The following is a 22498-nucleotide window of genomic DNA, read 5'->3' as shown; positions in this document are numbered from 1 at the left end:
AGATCATAAACCTGTCACAGAGGAATGATATAATAATGGTTTGGGACTATTATTGACACATCTATGCAACTGTTTCTGAGCCAAAAGCAAAGAAGCTTGTGACCTCTTGGCTTATCATAATGATAATTTCACCTTTCAAAATGTGGAGGAAGTGAAGGCAACACTATTTTGGCTCTAATTTTGACATGCAAAGAGGAAGGAAATGGTTGCTGTGACATAAAGGATGGGGACTTTGAAGGCACACCATTAAAAAATTTGTCAGAGAGAATGAGCAGAAAGCTGGGCATTGTCTTAATGCATTCTGGATTTGGGGAGAGAAGATTTCAAAAGAATTCATAAAAAGTATTGAATGGTCCAGTGATCTAAAATGTTACAGAGGCCAATCCAACAGGGATAGGAAGTTCTCAAAAATGAAATTCTAAAGATACAACAGAAATAATTTTGATGATAAAGAAAAGGACAATGTGTTTAAAGAGACTGACATAAATGTACTGGGAACCCGGTAATTAACTCACATTTTTAAAAAAACCAACCCATTATTTAGTTATTTTAAACATTCTTTTCTTTTTAAATTTTGAGTTCCAAATTCTCTCCTTCCCTCCTGCTCCCTTCCCCACCCACTGAAAAAGTGAACAATAGGATATCAATTATACATATGAAATAATGTGAAATATATTTCCATATTAACCATATTTCATAAAAAAGCAAGAAAAAAAGAAAGTAAGAAAAGTATACTTTAATTTGCATTCAGAGTTCATCAGTTCTCTCTTTGGAGGTAGACAGCATTTTTTTCATCATGAGCCCTTTGGAATTGTCTTGGATCATTGTATTGATTAGAGTAGCCAAGTCTTTCACAGTGATCAGCTCACATTTTAAAGACACATATAGAACATGGGCTGCTAGGTGGTGGAATGGATAGAATACAAGACCTGGAGTCAGGAAGATCCATCTTCTTGAGTTCAAATCTGGCCTCAGACACTTACTAGTTGTATGACCCTGGGAAAGTCACTTAATCCTGTTTGTCTCAGTTTCCTCATCTGTAAGATGAGCTGGAGAAATAAATAGCAAATCACTACTATATCTTTGCCAAGTAAACCCTGAAAGAGATAACAAAGATCTTGGTTCTAAGTCCAGCACTCTATCCACTATATTATGCTGCCTTAAATATGCGTGACTGAAAAAGAAGATGGGTTGGTCATATGGCAAGAGTGAAGGAAAACCAATGGAGAATCCACGTGCTTCATTGCTATCCACACAGCATCCCGAGAATTAGAGGCAAATCTTTGGCATATTGGGTGAGCCTGCTCTGGAGGATTTATAGGAAGACGCAGATAAGGATGACGTTCAGTTGTTTTTCAGTCATGTACAACTTTTTTTTTTTTTTGTGGGGAAATGAGGGTTAAGTGACTTGCCCAGGGTCACACAGCTAATAAGTGTCAAGTGTTTGAGGCCAGATTTGAACTCAGGTACTCCTGAATCTAGGGCCAGTACTTTATCTACTGCTCCACCTAGCTGTCCCTATGCACTACTCTTGATAACCCCATTTGGTTTTTTTTTGTTGTTGTTGTTGTTTTTTGTGGGGCAATGGGGGTTAAGTGACTTGCCCAGGGTTACATAGCTAGTAAGTGTCAAGTGTCTGAGGCCGGATTTGAACTCAGGTACTCCTGAATCCAGGGCCAGTGCTTTTATCCACTGCGCCACCTAGCCGCCCCCTGGGGTTTTCTTGGCAAAGATACTGGAGTGGTTTGACATTTCCTTCTCCAGTTCATTTTACAGATGAGGAAACCGAGGCAAATAGGGTTAATTGGCTTGCCCAATGTCACATAGCTAAGAAGGAGCTGAGGCCAGATTTGAACTCATGAAGTAGAGTCTTTATGACTTCAGGCCCAGAACTTTATCCACTGCACCACCTAACTGTCCCATGGATAAGAATGACATGGAATAATAGGACATGGTTGGCACAGGATAATAGGGTAATCTGTCCCATTGGATGGAGTATCTGTCTTTATGATATCACAGATCCCTTGGAGTATCAAGTTTTTATCACTTGAAAGAAGGCATTGATTGCATGCTTTTCTAATTCTAGATGACATGAAGCTTATGACTAACATGTTGGATAACAGAGTTAGGATCCAAAAAAGATAACCATAAGTTAGGGAGGATGGGTTAAATCTAATAATATGAAATTTAATTGGGATAAATGTAAACTTCTATTTCTGAGTTCAATTAATCAGCTTCACAAGTACAGGTTAAGAGAACCAAGGCTAGATAGCAGTTCATTTGAAAAAGATCTGATGGATTTTTGGGGGGGCAGTGCAATGAGGGTTAAGTGACTTGTCCAGGGTCACACAGGTAGTAAGTGTCAAGTGTCTGAGGCCGAATTTGAACTCAGGTCCTCCTGAATCCAGGGCTGGTGCTTTATCCACTGCACCACCTAGCTGCCCAGATCTGATGGTTTTAATGGACCAACATGTGGAATGGTTCAATATGTATACATTTAATACAGTATAATGTGACAGTCAAAAAAAGCAAATGTAATCATGGAATACTTGTGAAGCATAGTGCCCAGAGTGAGGGAGGTGACAGACTCTCAGTGGACTCTGTCCTAATCAGAACACATGTAGAATGTTGTATAGAGCTCTGGGTACCATCTTTTAGGAAAGACATTGTCAACATCAAGTGTGTTGAGAGGAATGCTACAAGGATGGTGAGGGGTCTAGAAATGAGCCCCATGGGAACATCATTTGAAAGAATTGAATCTGAAGAAGAGAAGAATCAGGTGAGCTTTTTGAAGGGCTGTGATGGGGAAGAGTAAGGATGAGATTTGTTCTTCATGTCCCCAGAGTGTAGAATGGGAAATAGTAGAAGGGAGCTTCAGAGAAATTAATTTAGGTTCACTGTAAGGACAAATTTACTAACACTTAGAGCAATCAAAAGTTGGAATGCTCTTCAGCAGGAGGCAATAAGAATTTAGATATGGGTTGGATTCAATGGCTTTTGAGACCCCTTCCAACTTACAGATTCTCTGAAGTCATTTAACCTCTATAAGTGTCATTTTTCATGTCTTTAAGGTAAGTCACTTAACTGTGTTTGCCTCAGCTTCCTCATTTGTAAAATGAATTGGAGAAGAAAATGGCAAACTACTTCAGTACATTTGCCAAGAAAACTCCAAATGGGGTCATGAAGTCACGACCAAAAAACAATTGAACAATAGCAACAACAAGATGGGCATCATAATATTTACACTATATACTTAACAAAGTTATTGAAAGAGTTTTGTAAATTTGAAACCACTATACAAATGTAAGTTGTTGTTGTTGTTATTGTTATTATTATTCTCTAAGATCTCTTTGGGAATTCTTAGCTCTCATTGTAGTTTCACTTCACTGAATTTTCAAGCTAGAAGTGACTTTATAGACCTAGTTCAACCATCTTGTTTTATGGGGAAATGTGAATGGAGAAAGTGAAGCCCAGGGAGATTAAACAACTTCCCCAAGCACATCCAACAAATTAGTGGCAGAGCTGAAACTGGAACACCAGACTATTGACTCCCAGTTCTGTATCCTTTCCATACCACTCCATTGCCTCTCCACATCTTCTGTTCCTCATTTTCCTTTCCCCTCAGCTACCACATCCAGTGTGTCTTACCTCTCCTCTCAAAAGAAAGGTCAATCCCTCCAACCCATAGACTATGCTATCTGTTCCATTCTGGCATTGCCTGAGGCATTGCCTAAACCTTAAGGCCCCATTTTCAGAAAGCATCGTTTAACTAATGTGCATGATGGTAGACAGGAGTCTCTTCCTTACCTTCCTCCTAGCTTGCTGGGCATTACTGATTGGATGGTTTAAATTCTCATTGTCATTATTGGGGTCCTATGACTTTTGACTGCCACCATCCCATGACCTTTGATACAGAGATGCCTGAGAGAAGAGGGAAGGGCTCAAAAAATTTTGTCAGGTATGCAGCTGTTGATGATCTTGTGATGATGAATGATGAATCATGATTTCTCAGTTCTTTGATGTTTACTGTGACTAAGACCTCTTCTAGCTGGAAGCATATCCATCATATAAGACCTACCCAAGGGCACACATAACGTATAGAAAAACAAAAGGAAAAGCAACCAGACACATCACAGAATCATACTGCTTTGCTAGACTTCCCTCCCTCCCTATATCTCCCATCCTTTTGTCTTTCTCTGCCTCTTTCTCCTTTCTTTTTTTTATCCTATCTCCTCTCCCTCCTTTTCCTTCATCTCTCCCCCTCTCTTTATTCTCTTTCTTTCCCTTCTCTTTATCATCATTCTTAAATTTTCTCCTTTCTTCTCTCATTCTCCTTCTTCTCCTCTTCCTCTTCTTCTCCTTCTCCTTTTCCTCTTCTTTCTTTTCTCTCTCCTCCTTCTTTTCCTTCTTCTTTTCTCTCTTCTTCTCCTCCTCTTCTTCCCCTCCTTTTTCTCTTTCTTGTCTTCTTTTCTTCTTCCTCTTCCTTCTCTTTCTCCTCATCCCTCTTCCTCTTCTCCTCTTTCCCTTCTCTCTCCTTTTGATGCTACCTTCTTTTCCACCATAGCTTAATTGTTTTGCTGTCATCATAACTTTCATCAACTAGTAATATCCAATCTTGAAGTGCTCCTCAGATTGGTTTGAATCTAATACAGAGATTACCCCTAATAAAGGAGGGATTTCTGCCCTCAAAACCCCACCTTTCAGTGCTTATGGTTAAATGGGAGGATGAAATAGAAGCAGACTTACACAGAGGGAGGAGTCACAATAAGATGCAATGGGGCAGGGATACTTGGTGACTCCTCTTTATTCCAAACCTTGCTCCATAGGTACCTTGACCTCTGACCCCTACAACTTTGCCAACTCCTGGGCCTTACGCAGTGCAGAGCATGGGTGTAAGCGAGTCTCTCTTTCAAGTGGCACATGCAATATCTCTTCTGTGGAGATGAAAAAGGTAGGTGCTATCAAGCAAGGGGCTGGCATGGGCAAATGTTTCCATTAACAAAATTGATGTCATATATATTATGTGTGTATGTATATACAAATATATACATACACATACACACACACACACACATATATACACAGTGATATACTAGAATTAGATCATCCTGGCTTATAGGAAAAGATTGTTTAATTTTTATCGTAAATATTTATAACTCAAACATGAGCAAAAGCCACATATCAGGACTTGATTTATTCTTTTGTTGATTATCTAGACTTAAGAAACTGAAGGAGAAAATGTTAATACTGAAGATTATATGTGTGTTATGTGTACATTTTCCCCACAGAGAAATTGTTGTTAAACATTTACCAGCACAACCCACATACAACCCACATACTTATACACTGTATACTCCCTATTACAGAGTGGAGCGTTATCTTGATGAGTCCATTACGGCACTCTCCATATTATCTGTACATTCCCAAACCTCTCATTATTAAGATTCTCTACACCCAATTCTCCTTCTCATTCTGAACTTTGAGTGTATGGAACAGGTAACTCTAAGAGTTAAGATCTGAGGAATCCTGGGAAGTCCTTTCCCCCAGGAATTCCCTACCCTACTCGAATGGTTCCACCAGCACTTATCATGATCTCTGAAATTCTATCACTAAAAACTCATTCCTTTAGGTCTTGTAGGAATTTGGCCTTGCATATAGTAGGCACTCAAAAAAATGTTTTGATTATTGAATGATCATCTAGCTATGTACTCTTGGACAATTCAAAATTTCTTACTAGATTTCTATTGTAACTTTTAAAAAGTGAGGGGATGGATGAAGTGATCTCTGAGACCTTTTCCAGCCCTAAAAATCCATTTCTATAATTCTGACTGAAGGCTTCCCTGTGTCAGCTAAGTACCTTAGAAAAGCTTATTCTATTTCTTAAATTAGATTTTCTTTCTTTTTATTATTATGAACTTAACACACATCAAAAAACATGAACATTTCCAAATACAAAGAAGAGAAAAGGGGAATATGTATGAAATCACAAATCTAGGTTACATATAGCTTGATTTGTAAAAAACAAAAACATGTTATAGTTAGCACAGTAGTTCTGATACTTAGACTGCTTGTACACATCCCCTTCTTTTGTTCTTTTCTGTTCCATTGACTCTTTCTTATTTTTCATCATTGTTTTGCATCACCATCACTATTATCCTTCTCTCCTCCTTCCCTGTAAAAAAACCCTCCCTATAACAAATAAGCATACTCAAGCAAAACACATCCATACATTGACCATATCTGAAAAGGTATGTTTCATTCTGTACCTTAAGTCCATTGCTTTTCTGCTAAAAGCTGGGAAATGCACTATCAGTCTTCTGGAGTCCTACATTCACATTGGTCATAGTTCTTAAGTCTTTATTCATGTAAGTTGTCTTGGGTATCTTTGAATTCATCTCTTTCATGATTTTTTTGGGGTGAAATAGCATTCTATTATATTCACATAGCATAATATGAGCACAATTCAGCACAGTATAGTAAAATTTAACCATTCATCTATTGATGGGAACCTTCTTAATTTCCAGGTCTTTGCTATAACAAAAATGTTGCTACAAATATTTTTTTGGACACTTGCTTTTCCCTCCTCTTTTTTCTAATCTCTCTGGAGTATATGCTTACTAGTGGCATTTCTGGGACAAGGGATACAGTCATTTGGGGGTCAGAGTTGCAAATTGCTTTTGGGAAATGTTGGACCTGTTTGAGACCCTACTCAGAGTTTATTAGTGTGTCATTCTTCCCCCCTCCCCACTTAATAATATTATATCTTTTCCCAATTACATGTAAAGATAATTTTTGACATTCATTTTTATAAGATTTTGAGTTCCACATTTTTTTCTCTCCATCCCCTCCCTGCTTTCCAAGAGAGCAACTCATATGATATAGATTATACGTGTATAGTTATGTTCAACATATTTCCTTAGTGTGTCATTCTTACCATAGCCACTTCAACAATGGTGTAATGATTGGAATGATGTCACCTACTGGAGACTTGCTGTGGGAAAGCTCCGCCATGAGGAAAATGCCTCAGAGGCATTGTGACTTTTCCTTGGCGTCAGGAAATGACGTTTGCTCATGGGTGCTGTCTATCAAGGCTACCAGCCAATCAACTTGAGGAGCCTCCTATTTTCTGGGAGGAGACAGGAAGGAGGAAAGAGAGCCTGCTCGGAGAGCTCTCGCACTTTTGGGTTCCTGACTTGATGGTGGTAGTGGCGGCAGAGGACTTCACAGGAAATTTGAGGAAAGATAGGAATGCCAGGCTGTTGGAATTCTGTTCTCAATCTTTTTCTTTCTATTTTCCAATAAACCCTTAAAAACCTAAACTCGTTTTATCAGTGATTTTAGTCAGTTTTCCCCAAAACTGGGGGAACAGATTAGAATCCACATTTAGAATCTTAAATTACACAATGGTCATATACATTTTTTGTTTATCTTTAGCAATATGGTGGGTGTGCATTAGAACCTCAGAATTATTTTAATTTACATTTCTCTTATTATTAGTATTTTGAAGGATTATTTCATATGGTTGGTGGTAGCTGCATTTCTTCCTTTGAAAACTTTGTGTTCATAGCCTTTAGCCATTTCAAATTTCTATTTTATTTTTTGAGGTAATCAGTTGGTTAAGTGACTTGCCCACAGTCACACAGCTAGTAAGTGTCTGAGATCAGATTTGAACTCAGGTCCTACTGACTCCAGGTCGGTGCTCTATCTACTTATCTGCCCCCTATTGTTCTTATATGTGTCCGTGTTGATCCCCATATGCCTCAGATATCAGACCTTTATCAGAGAAAACTGCTGCAATGATTTTCCCCAGTTTACTGTTTTCCTTCTAGTACCAATTGAATTGATTTTGTTTTGTGCAAAAACTTTTATATAGTCAAAACTGCCTGTATTTTGTTATATTGATATATTTGTATGTTGTCTTTTCCGATAGATTGGGAATTTCTCAATGGCACTGTCTTTTATTTTAGTCTTTCTACTGTCAGTGCTTAACATTTTTTGGGTGTGATTTTATTGACACGGAATTTGGGCAATGGAAGGGACCTCAGTAGTCATCTAGACCAATCTGTGCCTGAGAGAAATCCCCAGTGTATCAGCCCCTGAAAGTGGATATACAACTTCTATTGGAGACTTTTAATTGAGGGTCAGGCCATTGCCTCTTGAGGTAGCCAATACCCCTTTTAGGCAGTTCTGTTCGGAAATTTTTTATGACCAAACATAAATTTACCTCTTTGTAAATTTTACTGGTTGCTCCTGGCTTTGCCCTTTGGGGCCATGTGGAATAAGTCTAATGGTTCCTCTGAAAGACCTTCAAATACTTGAAGACAGCTATGATGTCCCCTGGAAGTCTTTTCTTCTCCACGATGAACATCCCAGGTTCTCTCTACTTACCCTTATACATCACGGACTCAAGGTCCTTCTCTATCCTGGTTTCCCTGCCCAGAGGGACACTCTCCAGTTTGTCAATGACCTTAAACTGTGGTGCCCAGAACTGAACACAATACTCTGGATGAAGTCTGATGAGGGCAGAGTACAGCATAACTATCACCTCCCTATTCCTTTAAGTTCTGGCCCTCCTGATGAAGCCCAAGATTGAATTTGGGTTTTTTTTGGCTTCCAACTTCACAGTGCACTAAAGCCCCAAGATCCTTCTTAGAACATCTGATATCTAACCATGCCTCTTCCATCCTATGTTTATGGATTTGATTTTTACTCCAAGGGCAAATTCATCTCTATTAAATTTCATCTGAGTTCAGCTCAATGCTCTCGCCTGTTAAGATCCTTTTGGATCCTGATTCTGTCACTTACTATATTTGCTGTCCTCTCCAGCTTTATCCAAGTCATTGAAAAAAATGTTAAAGAGTACAAGGCCAAGGGCAGATCCCTGAGGTAACCCCTGGGGGTCTTCTGCTTCGTGGTGACTTTAAACCAACCATTAAGAACTATTCTTTGAGCCAAGCCATCCACCCTCTTATGAATTCAATCAATTGTATTATTATCTAATTCATATCTCTCCATCCTCCCCATGAGAATAGTAGGAGGTTTTTTAAAATCAAAAGCTTTGTAAAAATCTAGGCAAAACATATCCAGAGCATTTCCCTCATCAACTAGTTTAGTAGCCCCATCAAAAAAGGAAATAAGGATAGCGCTGGCCAGGTATTAACTCCCTGTTGATAATTTTTATTTTGCTATTTCCAGTGCATTGGTCATTCTCCTTTGCAGAAAAAACAGATAAGAATTGAGCAACCCTCCCTTCTCTCTTTTTGCCAGTTAACCTCATCTTAACCACCACAAACATCCTCCTTTTTTCCCCCTAAAATAGCTAAGAAAAATGTCTTTTGCTGTTGATAACTTCTCCCACTGGCCTCAGTTCATTTTGAACTTTAGCATTCCTATCATAATTTTTCAGAACTGTGCCATTCTCTTATTTTTAATCTTCCAATACTTGGCCTTGTTTCTATCTTCTGTACATTTCTTTTTCAAATCCAAGTTGGTTGGTAAGTTCCATGCTTTTCTTCAGACATTTTTCTTCCTCGTTGGAGTCATTTCTCTTCATGTTGTCAGAATTTTGTTCTTAAGCATCTCCTATCATAATCACATGATCACTCCTGATCATGGACTGGAGAACCCTTGATTTCCAGTTGAGTATTCTTCTTCCTCCATTATGTTATTTCTATTTATCTGTAAAACAAGGCAATGTAGACTAAGCAATTTCTAAGTTCCTTTCCAGATTTAACATTCTCTAATCTTCTAATTTTTAAATATCACCTTGGGCATCCTTGAGGCTGACTGATCCATGTTACATAGCCCAAAGTGGGTGACCAACTCAGTAGCAGTCTAGAATCCTTTCCTCAGGACTTTTAAGAGAAGCTTAGGGGAAGCTAGATGGTGCAGTGGATAAAGCATTGGCCCTGGATTCAGGAGTACCTGAGTTCAAATCTGGCCTCAGACACTTGACACTTACTAGCTGTGTGACCCTGGGCAAGTCACTTAACCTCCATTGCCCCACAAAAAAAAAAGAGAAGCTTAAAGAAGGAGAAGAAATATAGTCCTTCACCAAGTCCCTCTATTTCCATCCTGATCCAATCTTCTTAAACCTATACATGCTCCAACAAACCTTAGGAAGGAGAGTCTTATGGAGGCTTATTATGACACATATAGGCACTTAATAAATGCTTGTTTCTTTCCTAGTTGGTTTGTTTTGTCGTTGTTCAGTTGTTTCAATGGTATATGACTCTCCATGATCCCATTTGGGGTTTTCTTTGCAAAGATACTGGAGTAGTTTGCCATTTCCTTCTTTAGCTCGTTTTATAGATGAAGAAACTGAAGCAAACATGGTTAAATGACTTGCGCAGGGTCATAAAGCTTGTAAATCTCTGAGACAAGATTTCAAATCAGCTGGATGAGTCTTCCTGACTCCAGGCCTGGTACTCTATCTACTGTGCCACCAAGCTGCCCTCCTCTTTCTTAGTTACTCACTCAATGATAGCCTTTTGGTGTCTTTGGAGCAAACTGACCACCTGAACTCTGGGGGTTCTGAAATATTCTGGGTTGATTATAAGCCAATCACAAATCCCCATTTGTGAACAGGTTGTGGTGTTGTTAGTTTTGCAAGTCAGTTGCCTGCAGCTTGGGATGTGTTTTCTTTTCTTTTCTTTTTTCTTTCTTTCTTTTTTTTTTTTTGGTGAAGCAGTTGGGGTTAAGTGACTTGCCCAGGGTCACACAGCTAGTAAGTGTCAAGTATCTGAGGCTGGATTTGTACTCAGGTACTCCTGAATCCAGGGCCGATGTTTTATCCACTGTGCCACCTAGCCACCCCGAGATGTGTTTTCTAATAGAAACAAGGCTTACAAGTGGTGGCTAGGTTCTCATTTGAGCCTAGAAAAGTCTATTAACTTATAATGATCCCTAGCTGTAGGACTGATTATGTTAGCCTACATTCTGAGTCTGGGGTACTAAATGTCACACAGTTATAGGAGGACTGAGAAGGGGGGAGGAAGAAGACAGGTGAATGGAGAGGCAAAGGAAGAAGGGGCTTTCCTCATTCACATGGTAGCCATTCCAATTTAGGCCTTCATCTCTCCTCACTAGGAATATGGTGAGAATCTCTTCATTGGTCCCCCTGCTTCTAGACTCTTCCCACTATGATTCATTCTCCACACAGCTGCCAAAGTAATCTTCCTTAGGTATGAGCTTGAACCCACCACTCAAGAGCTCAAAAACCTTTAATAGCTCAGTTGTCTCAAGGATCAAAAACAAACTCTTTAGGCTGGCATTTGCATTGTGTCCTTTTCTAGTCTGCCTTCAACCTCCCTTTCTGGCCTGATTTTATATTACTCTCCTTTATGCAGCTATTTCAGCCAAATTTGGCTTTTGCTAGTTTTTCCCTAATGTTAATATTTCATCTCCCAACTCCCTGCATTACTTGGGCTGTTGTACATAATCCCCTTTCAGTTCTGCCTCTATGAATTTTCCCCTTCCTTCAGGAATTAGCTTAGAAGTCGTTTGTTCCTTGAACCTTCCTTGATTTCCCCAGTTATTAGTGTACTCTCACTCCCTCTTCAGTAGCTAGGTGGCACAGTGGATAGAGCACTGGCCCTGAAGTTGGGAGGACCTCAGTTCAAATTTCACCTCAGATACTTACTGGCTGTGTGACCCTGTATAAGTCATATAATCCTGATTGCCTCAAACATCTGGGGCCATCTCTAGTCATCCTGATGTGTATCTTGCCATTGGACCCAGATGACTCTGGAGGAGAGAGTGAAGCTGGTGATTTTGCATAGTCCTCCCTCACTTAAATTCAATTCACTGCAAGTTATGACATCAGCCTGATGTCATGGTCCTCTTTGGGAACTAAGGGCAAAACAACAACAATGTGCATTATATTTATCTATGTTTGCAGTTCTATCCTCCAGTAGAATATCAATTCCTGGAGGGCTAAGCAACTGTCTCTTGTTATTTTTGTTTTTTTGTTTCCCTAATACCTATCACAGTACTTTGTAAATGGTAGGTGCTTAACAATTAATTGATTAATCAACAAGTGTTTATTAAACCAGGTATTCAGCTAGGCTCTGAGTATAAAAAGGCAAAAAAGAAAGTACCTTTCCTCATAAAGTTTACATTCTATGAGAGGAGACAATGCGTATACATCATCAGCTATAAGAATATGCAAAATGAATACATTAAAAATAAATACAGGGGCAGCTAGGTGGCTCAGTGGATAAAGTTACCAGTCCTGGATTCAGGAGGACCTGAGTTCAAATGTGGCCTCAGACACTTGACACTTAACTAGCTGTGTGACCCTGGGCCTGTTCATTGCCCTGCAAAAAAACAAAAAGCCAAATAAAACCAAAAACAAAATAAATAGAGACAACTAGGTAGCCCAGTGGGCCTGGAGTCAAGAAGATCAGAGTTCAAATCCAGACTCAGACATTTACTAGCCAAGTGACCTGGAGCAATTCACTTAACTTCTGTCTGCCTCAGTTTCCTCAACTGCAAAATGGGTATAATATTAGCACCTTTCAGGGTTTTTATAAGTATCAAATGAGATAATATTTTCAAAGTGCTTAGCCTGGCACGTAGTAAGTGCTTAATAAATGCTTGTTCCCTTTTTTCTACCCTGCCCCCATTCCCATCTAAGTATATGTGGAGAATGAGGAGAGGCATTAGCAGCTAGGGGGACTAGAGCTGAGGTTGATAAAGATTTCTTGAATTGAACTGAATTCCCCGTCACCTAGCATCAACAAAAGACATAAGATCAGAGGGAAAATGTTGTTTATCTCTTTCAGTCAGTACTGACTTCAGCTGTTTGCCTACTACTCATTTTGTCCCCAAGGTGCATTTAGCGTCCCTAACAACCATCCTCTGGGGAATGTTGGGTCTCTGGCACTTCAGACTGTGTTGGGGCCTCCAAACACTAGGTCATCTCCCTCAATGAGCCAAGACCTCCCTGTTCAGAACTTTTAGAAGCCTGTTGTTTACCTGAGAAGGGAGGCCTTGCCCTATGTGAGCCAATCGGATTGGATTTGACCAAGAGAGGAAACACATAACTGGTTGAGAAAGCCAATGAAATCTCCTGGGAAGTGATTAATAATTATCCTCTGAACTATTTGTAGCAGCTCAGTTCCACTTAGGGATTTGATTCAGAAGCCTGCCCTATTAAAGGAGGTATTGTCCCGGGGATTTTACACTCCAGTATGCCATGGTCCTCTTGGAATATAGAGGTTGTCTGCCTAACAGAGTGTACTTTTAAAGGAAAATACATCACGTCCTGGAGCAGGCTGCAGTGAATGAAAGAAGTATTGAATTGGGAGACCTGACTGACATTTACTAGCTTGGACTAGTCCCTTAACCTGCCTGAGTCTCAATTTCTTCATCTGTAAAAATGAAATCATAGTATTTGCACTATCTAACACACCTGGTTGTAGTGAGTTTCAAAAGGTGATAATATTGTGGCATCTTAGGCTCAAGTAAATATACATTTAGCCAATCCTTGCCTCCCCCTTCCTTCATGTCTTTGAAGCATTCTAAGAGCTAACAAGGGGAAGAGCCAACTCACGTTAAGAGGTAAATACAGCTGAAGTTCTACTACTTTCCCTTTGGGAATAAACGTTCCCTTGTCAGGCTAATGAGCCTTGGTTCTTTTAAACAAGGTCTAGAGCAGCTCATTAGCTCGAAATGTAATTGTTTTGCGGTTGTTTTAGCCTTTCAGCAAAGAAAAACCAAAGCTGTTTTGCACAGAATTCTGTGTTTGATTTGCATATTTTGAATACTGTGTTGATGCATTGAAAGCCTTAGAAGCCCTTGTTTCTAAGCAGTCTCTGGGATGTCAGATGAGACTGGGCATCTCTGAGGTCCTGGAGGAGCAGGAGGTTGAGGATCCCTTAGCAACGGAGCTGAAACCCTTCCCAATTAGTTCTATGTTTTTGTGTCATGCCCACTGTGAGGAAGTGACTTTGGAATTTTTAGGTCTCCTCCTCCTTCCCTACAAGGGGCAGTTAGGTGGCACAGTGCATAGAGTGACAGGCCTGGAATCAGGAAGACCTGAGTTCAAATCTGACCTCAAACACTTAGTAATGGTGTGACTCCGGACAAGTCACTTTACCCTGTTTGCCTCAGTTTCTTCATCTATAAAATGAACTGGAGAAGAAAATGTCAAACCATTCCATTATCTCTGCCAAGACAAATGAACTTTCTAGTAGTGCATGTGCTACCCAGGGATCTAGGGATGAGGAAAAAAGAAGGGGAAGACTTCCTTCTGCTTCCTGATTAAAAGGAAAGGAGCGAGATCTAATCTTGGGCTCTGGCAATGAAGAGGAAGCTAGAGAATTCAGGTGGGGCCTGAAAAGGATGACTCAGTGAAAGAGGAAAACAGTCAAGGAAGTTTCAGCCTAACTATTTCCATGTCATTAAAAGCCAGGGCTTTTTATTACTGACTTTGAAAATCTCTGGTAATTTTGAAGCTTTCTCCTTTTTCTTTTTTTGTATTTATTTCACTACCAGTAGGATGAGGTAGAAAGGAAAAAGAACCTGAGACTGTGGGGTTTTTGGTTTTTTTTTTGGCAGGGCAGTGAGGGTTTAAGTGACTTGCCCTGGGTCACACAGCTAGACCGCGTCAAGTGTCTGAGGCTTTCTCCAAATACTGTGGAGTTCTTTCTTCCTCTGGTACCCAGCTTCCAACTAAATATTGTCCCCCTTTTCTTGGTCCTTAACTTCTTTCTAGGAAAGTTGGGCTTCCACTTAATCTCTATCATTCTCTCTACCCAGAAACTTAAATCTCTATTACAGGAGACAAGGAGACACCTCATTTATTCCTTAACAATTAACCAATGAATCCCCAGATTACATCAAAGACATTCCTGTAAACGTGTGAAGGGAAGGTAAGTATATTGGGGAGGATGATTCATTCACTAGTGGAAGTTTTCAAGTATTTAATTATACTGTCTCTACAGGGTGTCCCAAAAGTCTTTAGAAAAGTTGTAAGCCATAGAAGTTTAACCTACTAAAGCAGAGCTCATGAAGTACTTTAATCATTTGAACTACTAAAGCTTAAAACATCAAAACTTTTGCGAGACCTTGTATTTTGTACTTGCTTCTATGTGTACATGTGTTTCACCCAATGGAATATAAGTTCCTTGAGAGTAGGGTCCTCCCTCTTTGTTTTTGAATCCCCAGTACCTACCTCAGAGCCTAGCACACAGTAGGTGATAAGTAGCTGTGTGTAGATTCATTGATTCAAGTGGAAATACAAAATAGTTTGTAATTAGCAATAGCCAGGGAATTCAGCATTAATAATTCATAGATATAGAGCCCTCAGGAATCTCACAGGCTTCTAGTCCTCTGAAAATACAGATCAGCACTTTCTCTTCCAGCCTATAATCTTAGAAAGTTTCCTAGTTTAATGAGAAGTGTCTTGTCTGAAGTCATATAGCAGAGCTAGGACCTGAACCCAAGTCCTGTAACTTCAAGTTCCTTGTTAAGGTACCACAATTTGTGAGCTAATGGTTTGGTTGTTTAGTCATTTCAGTTGTATCTGACTCTTCATGACCCCTTCTGGGATTTTCTTGGCAGAGATACCAGAGGGGTTTGCCATTCCCTTCTCCAGCTCATTTTACAGATGTGGAAACTGAGGCAAACAGGGTTAAGTGGCTTGCCCAGGGTCACACAGCTAGTAAGTGTCTGAGGCCAGTTTTGAACTCAGGATGAAGATTCTTTCTGACTCCTGAGATGGCACTGTGCCACCCATCTGCCCTGAGCTAAGGGTATGTAACTCTATTAGAAGCTCCCTGCTTGGGGCAGCTAGGTGGCACAGTGGATAAAGCATTGGCCCTGGATTCAGGAGGACCTGAGTTCAAATCTGACCTCAGGCACTTGACACTAGCTGTGTGACCCTGGGCAAATCACTTAATGCTTATTGCTCAGCCCCCCTCCTCCCTGGGAAAAAAAAAAAAGCTCCCTGCTCTCATTCTGGCCTATACCTTATGCTTCAAGCTATGGGGTATTTTTCTCCTTCCCTATCACCTTAAAACAGAAATCTGTTACTCTTCTCAGCACTCTTTACAACTGCTCTTCTAAATCTTTTCATCACTATTAAACTCCCCATGGCTCCTGCCTTCACCTATCATATCAGGTGAGAACCTTGCTCCATATTTCATTGAAAAAATTAAGGCTATTTGCCAGGAACTCCCTCTTCTCCCCTCTTCCACATCTCATATCCCTCAAATGCCTTGTGCCACTATCTCCTTCATCCTTGTCTCCATGAAGAGGTAGCCTTACTTCTTATTAAGGCTAACCCCTCTACATGTACAAGTGAGCGCCGCACCTCTCCCTATTCTAATCCATCTTCCATTCAGACACCAAAGTGATTTTCCTAAAGTTCCCCAGCTCAGTAAACTCCAGTGGTTCCCTATCACCTCTAGGATCAAAAATAAATTCTTCTGTTTGGTGTTCAAAGCCCTTTATCACTTAGCCCCTCCTACGTTTCAGTCTTCTTACACCTTATTTCCTACCAGTACTCTTTGATCCAGTGACAACAGCCTCCTTGCTGTTCCACAAACAAGATACTCCATTTTTGTCTCTGGGCATTTTCCCTGGTTGTGGCCTATTCATGGAATGCTCTTCTTCCTCATCTCCACCTACTGATTTCCTTAGCTTCCTGTAAGTCCCAACTTAAATCCCACTTTCTTTAGGAGGCCTATCCTAATCCTTCTTAAATATAATCCTTTCCCTCTTTTAATTATTGTCTGTTTATACTACATATAGCCTGTTTGTACTTAGTTGTTTGTGTATTGTTGCCCCTACCAGATTATAAGCTCTTTGGGGGAAGAGAGAGGTGTTTTGGTTTTTTTTTACTTTTTTCATATTCCTTTTTAAAAATTTATTTTTCATTTATTTATTTATCCATCCATCCATGTATTCATTTAAAAAATTTTATATTCCTTAGCACTTAGCCTGTAACATAGTAAGCCCTTGATAAATGTTGATTGATCATCAAAAAAGGTAATGAAATCTTTAGGCTTCATTAAGAGAGATGCAATATCTATAATGAATGAGCTTTATTGTACTTCTTCCCGGTTAGACCAAATCTGGAGTTCTGTGTTCAGGACTGGGCATTACATTTTAGAAATGACATAGAGTAAGTATGACCAGACACATGAAGATGGTGAGAGAACTAGAAAACATTCTTTACAAGGATTGGATTGAAAGAATTGGAAATGTGGGTGGGCAGAGCCAAGATGGCGGAGAGGAAGCAGCAAGCTGCCTGAGCTCTCCTTCTGTTCCCTCAAAACAAACATTAAATCAAGCCTCTGGACAGATTCTGAAACTACAGAACCTGCAAAGAGACAGAGAGACACAGTCCTCCCACCAGAGATAATTTAGAAGACTTCAGGAAAAGGTCCGTCTGACTCGGGCAAAAGGTAGGCCCAGCGCAGGGCAGCAACCCAGCACCGAGGGGGTCGAGGCAAGTCAGCAGGAGCTGCGGGCCACAGCTGAACAACTGAGGCCCCTGGAACCTGGTTCAAAAATCTGGTGGCCAAGAAGGACAGTGGAAAAACCTACCTGCACTGGCCGAGAGGGCCACGCACGGGTCAGGCGGGATCAGACACCGGGGTCCGGTGCCTGGCTGGCCGAGCACAATCAGACAGGAAGAACAGGGTGGGGGATCTCCACACACCATAAAGGCCTCAGAGTAAAAACCCGGTCACACAGCACCTATACCCCTGCACAAGAAGCCCAAAACAGGGACTCTGGTGCCCCCAGAGCAGACCTCAACTTAAAAAAATAAATAAATAAGCTGCAATAATGAATAAGAAGCAAAAAAGAGCCCTCTCCATTGAGAGCTTCTGTATCGATAGGGAAGAAGCCAACACAAACTCAGATGAGGACAATAGCCTCAAATTGCCTACATCTGAAGCCTCACGAGGGAAGGTGAATTGGTCTCAAAAACAAAAAGCCTTCCTGGAAGAGCTCAAAAAGGATTTTAAAAATCAATTGCAAGAGGTAGAAGAAAAAATGGGGAGAGAAATGAAAGCAAAACAAGAAAACTATGAAAAAAGAATCAGCAGCTTGGAAAAGGAAGCACATAATTTCACTGAAGAAAAGAAAGCCTTAAAAAATTCATTTGGCCAAATGGAAAAAAAGGTACATAATCTCACTGAAGAAAACAATACCTTAAAAAATTCATCTGGCCAAATGGAAAAAAAGGTGCATAATCTCACTGAAGAAAACAATGCCTTAAAAATTAAAGTGGGACAGTTGGAAGATAAGGAATCCATGAGACACCAGGAATCAGTCAAGCAGAATCAAAAAAATGAAAAAATAGAAGAAAATGTGAAATACCTCATTGGAAAGACAACTGATCTGGAAAACAGATCGAGGAGAGACAATTTGAGAATCATTGGACTGCCTGAAAGCTATGACCAGAAAAAGAATCTAGACACCATATTCCAGGAAATCATTAAGGAGAACTGCCCTGATATCATAGAATCAGAGGATAAAATCATCATTGAAAGAATCCACCGATCACCTCCTGAAAGAGACCCCAAAAAGGAAAACTCCAAGGAATATTGTAGCCAAATTCCAGAATTATCAGGTGAAGGAGAAAATACTCCAAGCAGCCAGAAAGAAGCAATTTAAATATCATGGAGCCACAGTCAGGATTGCTCAGGACCTGGCAGCTTCAACATTAAAGGACCACAAGGCCTGGAATATGATATTCCGGAAGGCAAAGGAGCTTGGATTGCAGCCGAGAATCTATTACCCAGCAAAAATATGCATTTTCTTTCAGGGGAAAAGATGGACATTTAATGACATTGGGGACTTTCAATCTTTCCTGGTGAAAAGACCAGAACTGAATAGAAAATTTGATCTCAACATACAAGACTCAAGAGAAGTTTAAAAAGGTAAACAGAGGGGGAAAAAAAAAGGTTACCCTATTAGGTTAAACTGTTTATATCCCTACACAGGAAAATAATACTCATAACTCTTAAGAACTGTAAATGTATTTGGGCAGAGAGAAGGACTTTACATAGAGGGTATAAATATAAATTGTCTTTGATGTGATGATACAAAAGAATTAAGGGGTTAAAAAGGGAGTCTATGGGGAGGAGAGGAAAGGGGAGGTGGAATGGGATGAATTATATCATATGAAGAGGTGGAAAAAAAAACCTATTACAATAGAGGGAAAGAAAGGAGGGGGGAACATTGTTTCAACCCTATTCTCATTAGATTTGACTCAAAGAGGGAATAACATATACGTTCATTGGGATAAAGAAACTTAACTCATTCTTTAGGGAAGCAAAAGGGGAAGGGAAAGGGGGGGAACTGATAGAAGGGAGGACAAAAGCAAGGGAGAAAAGGGTAAATAAAAGAGAGGGGGGTGATTAAAAGGGAGTGCAGATAGGGGGAGGAAGGGGTAAGAAGTAAAACGTCAGTGAGGAGGAATAGGGTGAAAGAAGGGGGGAAAAGTACAAAGGGGGTAAATAGAATGGAGGGGATTAGACAGTCAGTAATAATAACTGTGAATGTGAATGGTATGAACTCTGCTATAAAACGGAAGCGAATTGCAGAGTGGATTAAAAACCAGAATCCTACAATATGCTGTTTACAAGAAACACATTTGAAGCAGAGAGATACACACAGAGTAAAGGTAAAAGGCTGGAGCAGAATATATTATGCCTCAGCTAAAGTAAAAAAGGCAGGGGTAGCAATCCTTATCTCAGACAAAGTGCAGGCAAAAATAGATCTCATTAAAAGAGATAAAGAAGGAAATTACATCTTACTTAAAGGTACTATAGATAATGAAGTAATATCAATATTAAATATGTATGCGCCAAGTGGTATAGCATCCAAGTTCTTAGAGGAGAAGTTAAATGAGTTACAAGAGGAATTAGACAGTAATACTATACTAGTGGGGGATCTGAATCTCCCCCTCTCAGAATTAGATAAATCTAGCCAAAAAATAAATAAGAAAGAAGCGAATGAGGTGAATAGATTACTAGAAAAGTTAGACATGATAGATGTCAGGAGAAAATTGAATGGGGATAGAAAGTAATATACCTTTTTCTCAGCAGTACATGGCACATTTTCAAAAATTGACCATGTATTAGGGCACAAAAACATCATAGTCAAATGTAGAAAGGCAGAAATAGTAAATGCATCCTTCTCAGATCATGATGCAATAAAAATTACATGTAAGAAAGAGCCAGGGAAAAGTAGAATGAAAATCAATTGGAAACTAAATAATTTCATTCTAAAGAATGAATGGGCCAAACAAGAAATCATAGAAACAATCAATAACTTTATCCAAGAAAATGACAATAATGAGACAACATACCAAAATCTATGGGATGCAGCCAAAGCAGTGCTTAGGGGAAAATTTATAGCTCTCAATGCTTATATAAATAAAAAAGAGAAAGAGGAGATTAATGAATTGGGCATGCAACTTAAAAAGCTAGAAAAAGAACAAATTAGAAATCCCCAATTAGACACTAAATTAGAGATCCTGAAAATTAAAGGAGAAATTAATAAGATTGAAAGCAAAAAAACTATAGAATTAATCAATAAAACTAAGAACTGGTTTTATGAAAAAACCAATAAAATAGACAAAATATTGGTTAATTTGATTAAAAAAAGAAAGAAGAAAACCAAATTACCAGTATCAAAAATGAAAAGGGTGATGTTACCACCAATGAAGTGGAAATTAAGTCAATAATTAGGAATTATTTTGCCCAACTGTATGCCAATAAATTTGACAATCTAAATGAAATGGATGAATATTTACAAAAATACAAACTTCCCAGGTTAACGGAAGAAGAAATAAAATCCTTAAATAAACCCATATTAGAAAAAGAAATTGAACAAGCCATTAATGAACTCCCTAAGAAAAAATCCCCAGGGCCAGATGGGTTTATGGGTGAATTTTACCAAACATTTAAAGAACAGTTAATTCCAATATTATACAAATTATTTGGAAAAATAGGTGAAGAAGGAGTTCTACCAAATTTGTTTTATGACACAAATATGGTGGTGATACCAAAACCAGGCAAAGCAAAAACAGAGAAAGAAAATTATAGACCAATTTCCCTAATGAATATTGATGATAAAATCTTAAATAAGATATTAGCAAGGAGATTACAGCAAGTGATCACCAGGATAATACACTATGACCAGGTGGGATTTATACCAGGAATGCAGGGCTGGTTCAACATTAGAAAAACTATTAACATAATCAACCACATCAATAAGAAAACCAACCAAAATCATATGATTATCTCAATAGATGCAGAGAAAACTTTTGACAAAGTACAGCACCCATTCCTAATAAAAACACTAGAGAGTTTAGGAATAGGTGGAGCTTTCCTTAGAATAATAAACAGTATCTACCTAAAGCCATCGGCAAGTATTATATGCAATGGAGATAAATTAGAGGCCTTTCCAATAAGATCGGGAGTGAAACAGGGATGTCCATTATCACCCCTATTATTTAATATTGTCCTAGAAATGTTAGCTTTAGCAATCAGAGAAGAGAAAGGAATTAAAGGAATTAGAATAGACAAGGAGGAAACAAAACTATCACTCTTTGCAGATGATATGATGGTATACTTAAAGAATCCTAGAGAATCAACTCAAAAATTACTTGAAACAATTAACAACTTTAGCAAAGTAGCAGGATATAAAATAAATCCACATAAATCATCAGCATTTCTATACATGACCAACAAAGTCCAGCAGCAAGAGATAGAAAGAGAAATTCCATTTAAAGTAACGGTAGATAATATAAAATACTTGGGAGTCTACTTGCCAAGACAAACCCAGGAACTCTATGAACACAACTACCAAACACTCTTCACACAAATCAAATCAGATCTAAATAATTGGAAAGATATCAATTGCTCATGGATAGGCAGAGCTAATATAGTAAAAATGACAATACTGCCTAAATTAATTTACTTATTCAGTGCCATACCAATCAGACTACCTAAAAATTATTTTATACAGCTAGAAAAAATAATAACAAAATTCATCTGGAAAAACAAAAAATCAAGAATATCCAGGGAAATAATGAAAAAAAATTCACAGGAAGGTGGGTTAGCAGTACCAAACCTGGAGCTTTACTATAAAGCGGCAGTCATCAAAACTATCTGGTACTGGCTAAAAAATAGAGTGGTAGATCAATGGAATAGGCTAGGCTCAGGAAATGCAGTAGTAAATGACACTAGTAATGTAGTGTTTGATAAACCCGAAGACTCCAGCTTCTGGGATAGGAACTCAGTATTTGACAAAAACTGCTGGGAAAACTGGAAGATAGTATGGCAGAAATTAGGCATAGACCAACATCTTACACCTTATACTAAAATAAGGTCAAAATGGATACATGATTTAGACATAAGAGGTGATACCATAGGTAAATTAGGAGAGAAAGGAATAGGGTACCTATCAGATCTTTGGAAAGGAAAACAGTTTTTGACCAAACAAGAGATAGAGTATATTATAAAATGCA

General features: G+C 39.1%; 1 protein-coding gene across 1 annotated transcript in view; it reads left to right on the top strand.

Annotated features, from left to right (window-relative positions):
• The window catches only part of VWF (von Willebrand factor), a 213719-nt gene that overhangs the window by 15353 nt on the left and 175868 nt on the right, over window positions 1-22498 (top strand). Inside the window, exon 6 of the mRNA XM_043968561.1 lies at window positions 4827-4951. Within this exon, the coding sequence (XP_043824496.1) occupies window positions 4827-4951 (125 nt within the window). The remainder of the gene's footprint in view (window positions 1-4826; window positions 4952-22498) is intronic.

The sequence above is a fragment of the Dromiciops gliroides genome, chromosome 5 (assembly GCF_019393635.1).
Source record: "Dromiciops gliroides isolate mDroGli1 chromosome 5, mDroGli1.pri, whole genome shotgun sequence".
In the NCBI taxonomy this organism is placed as follows: domain Eukaryota; kingdom Metazoa; phylum Chordata; class Mammalia; order Microbiotheria; family Microbiotheriidae; genus Dromiciops; species Dromiciops gliroides.
The sequence above is the reverse complement of the archived record's forward strand: the minus strand, read 5'-3'. Positions and strand labels throughout refer to the sequence as shown.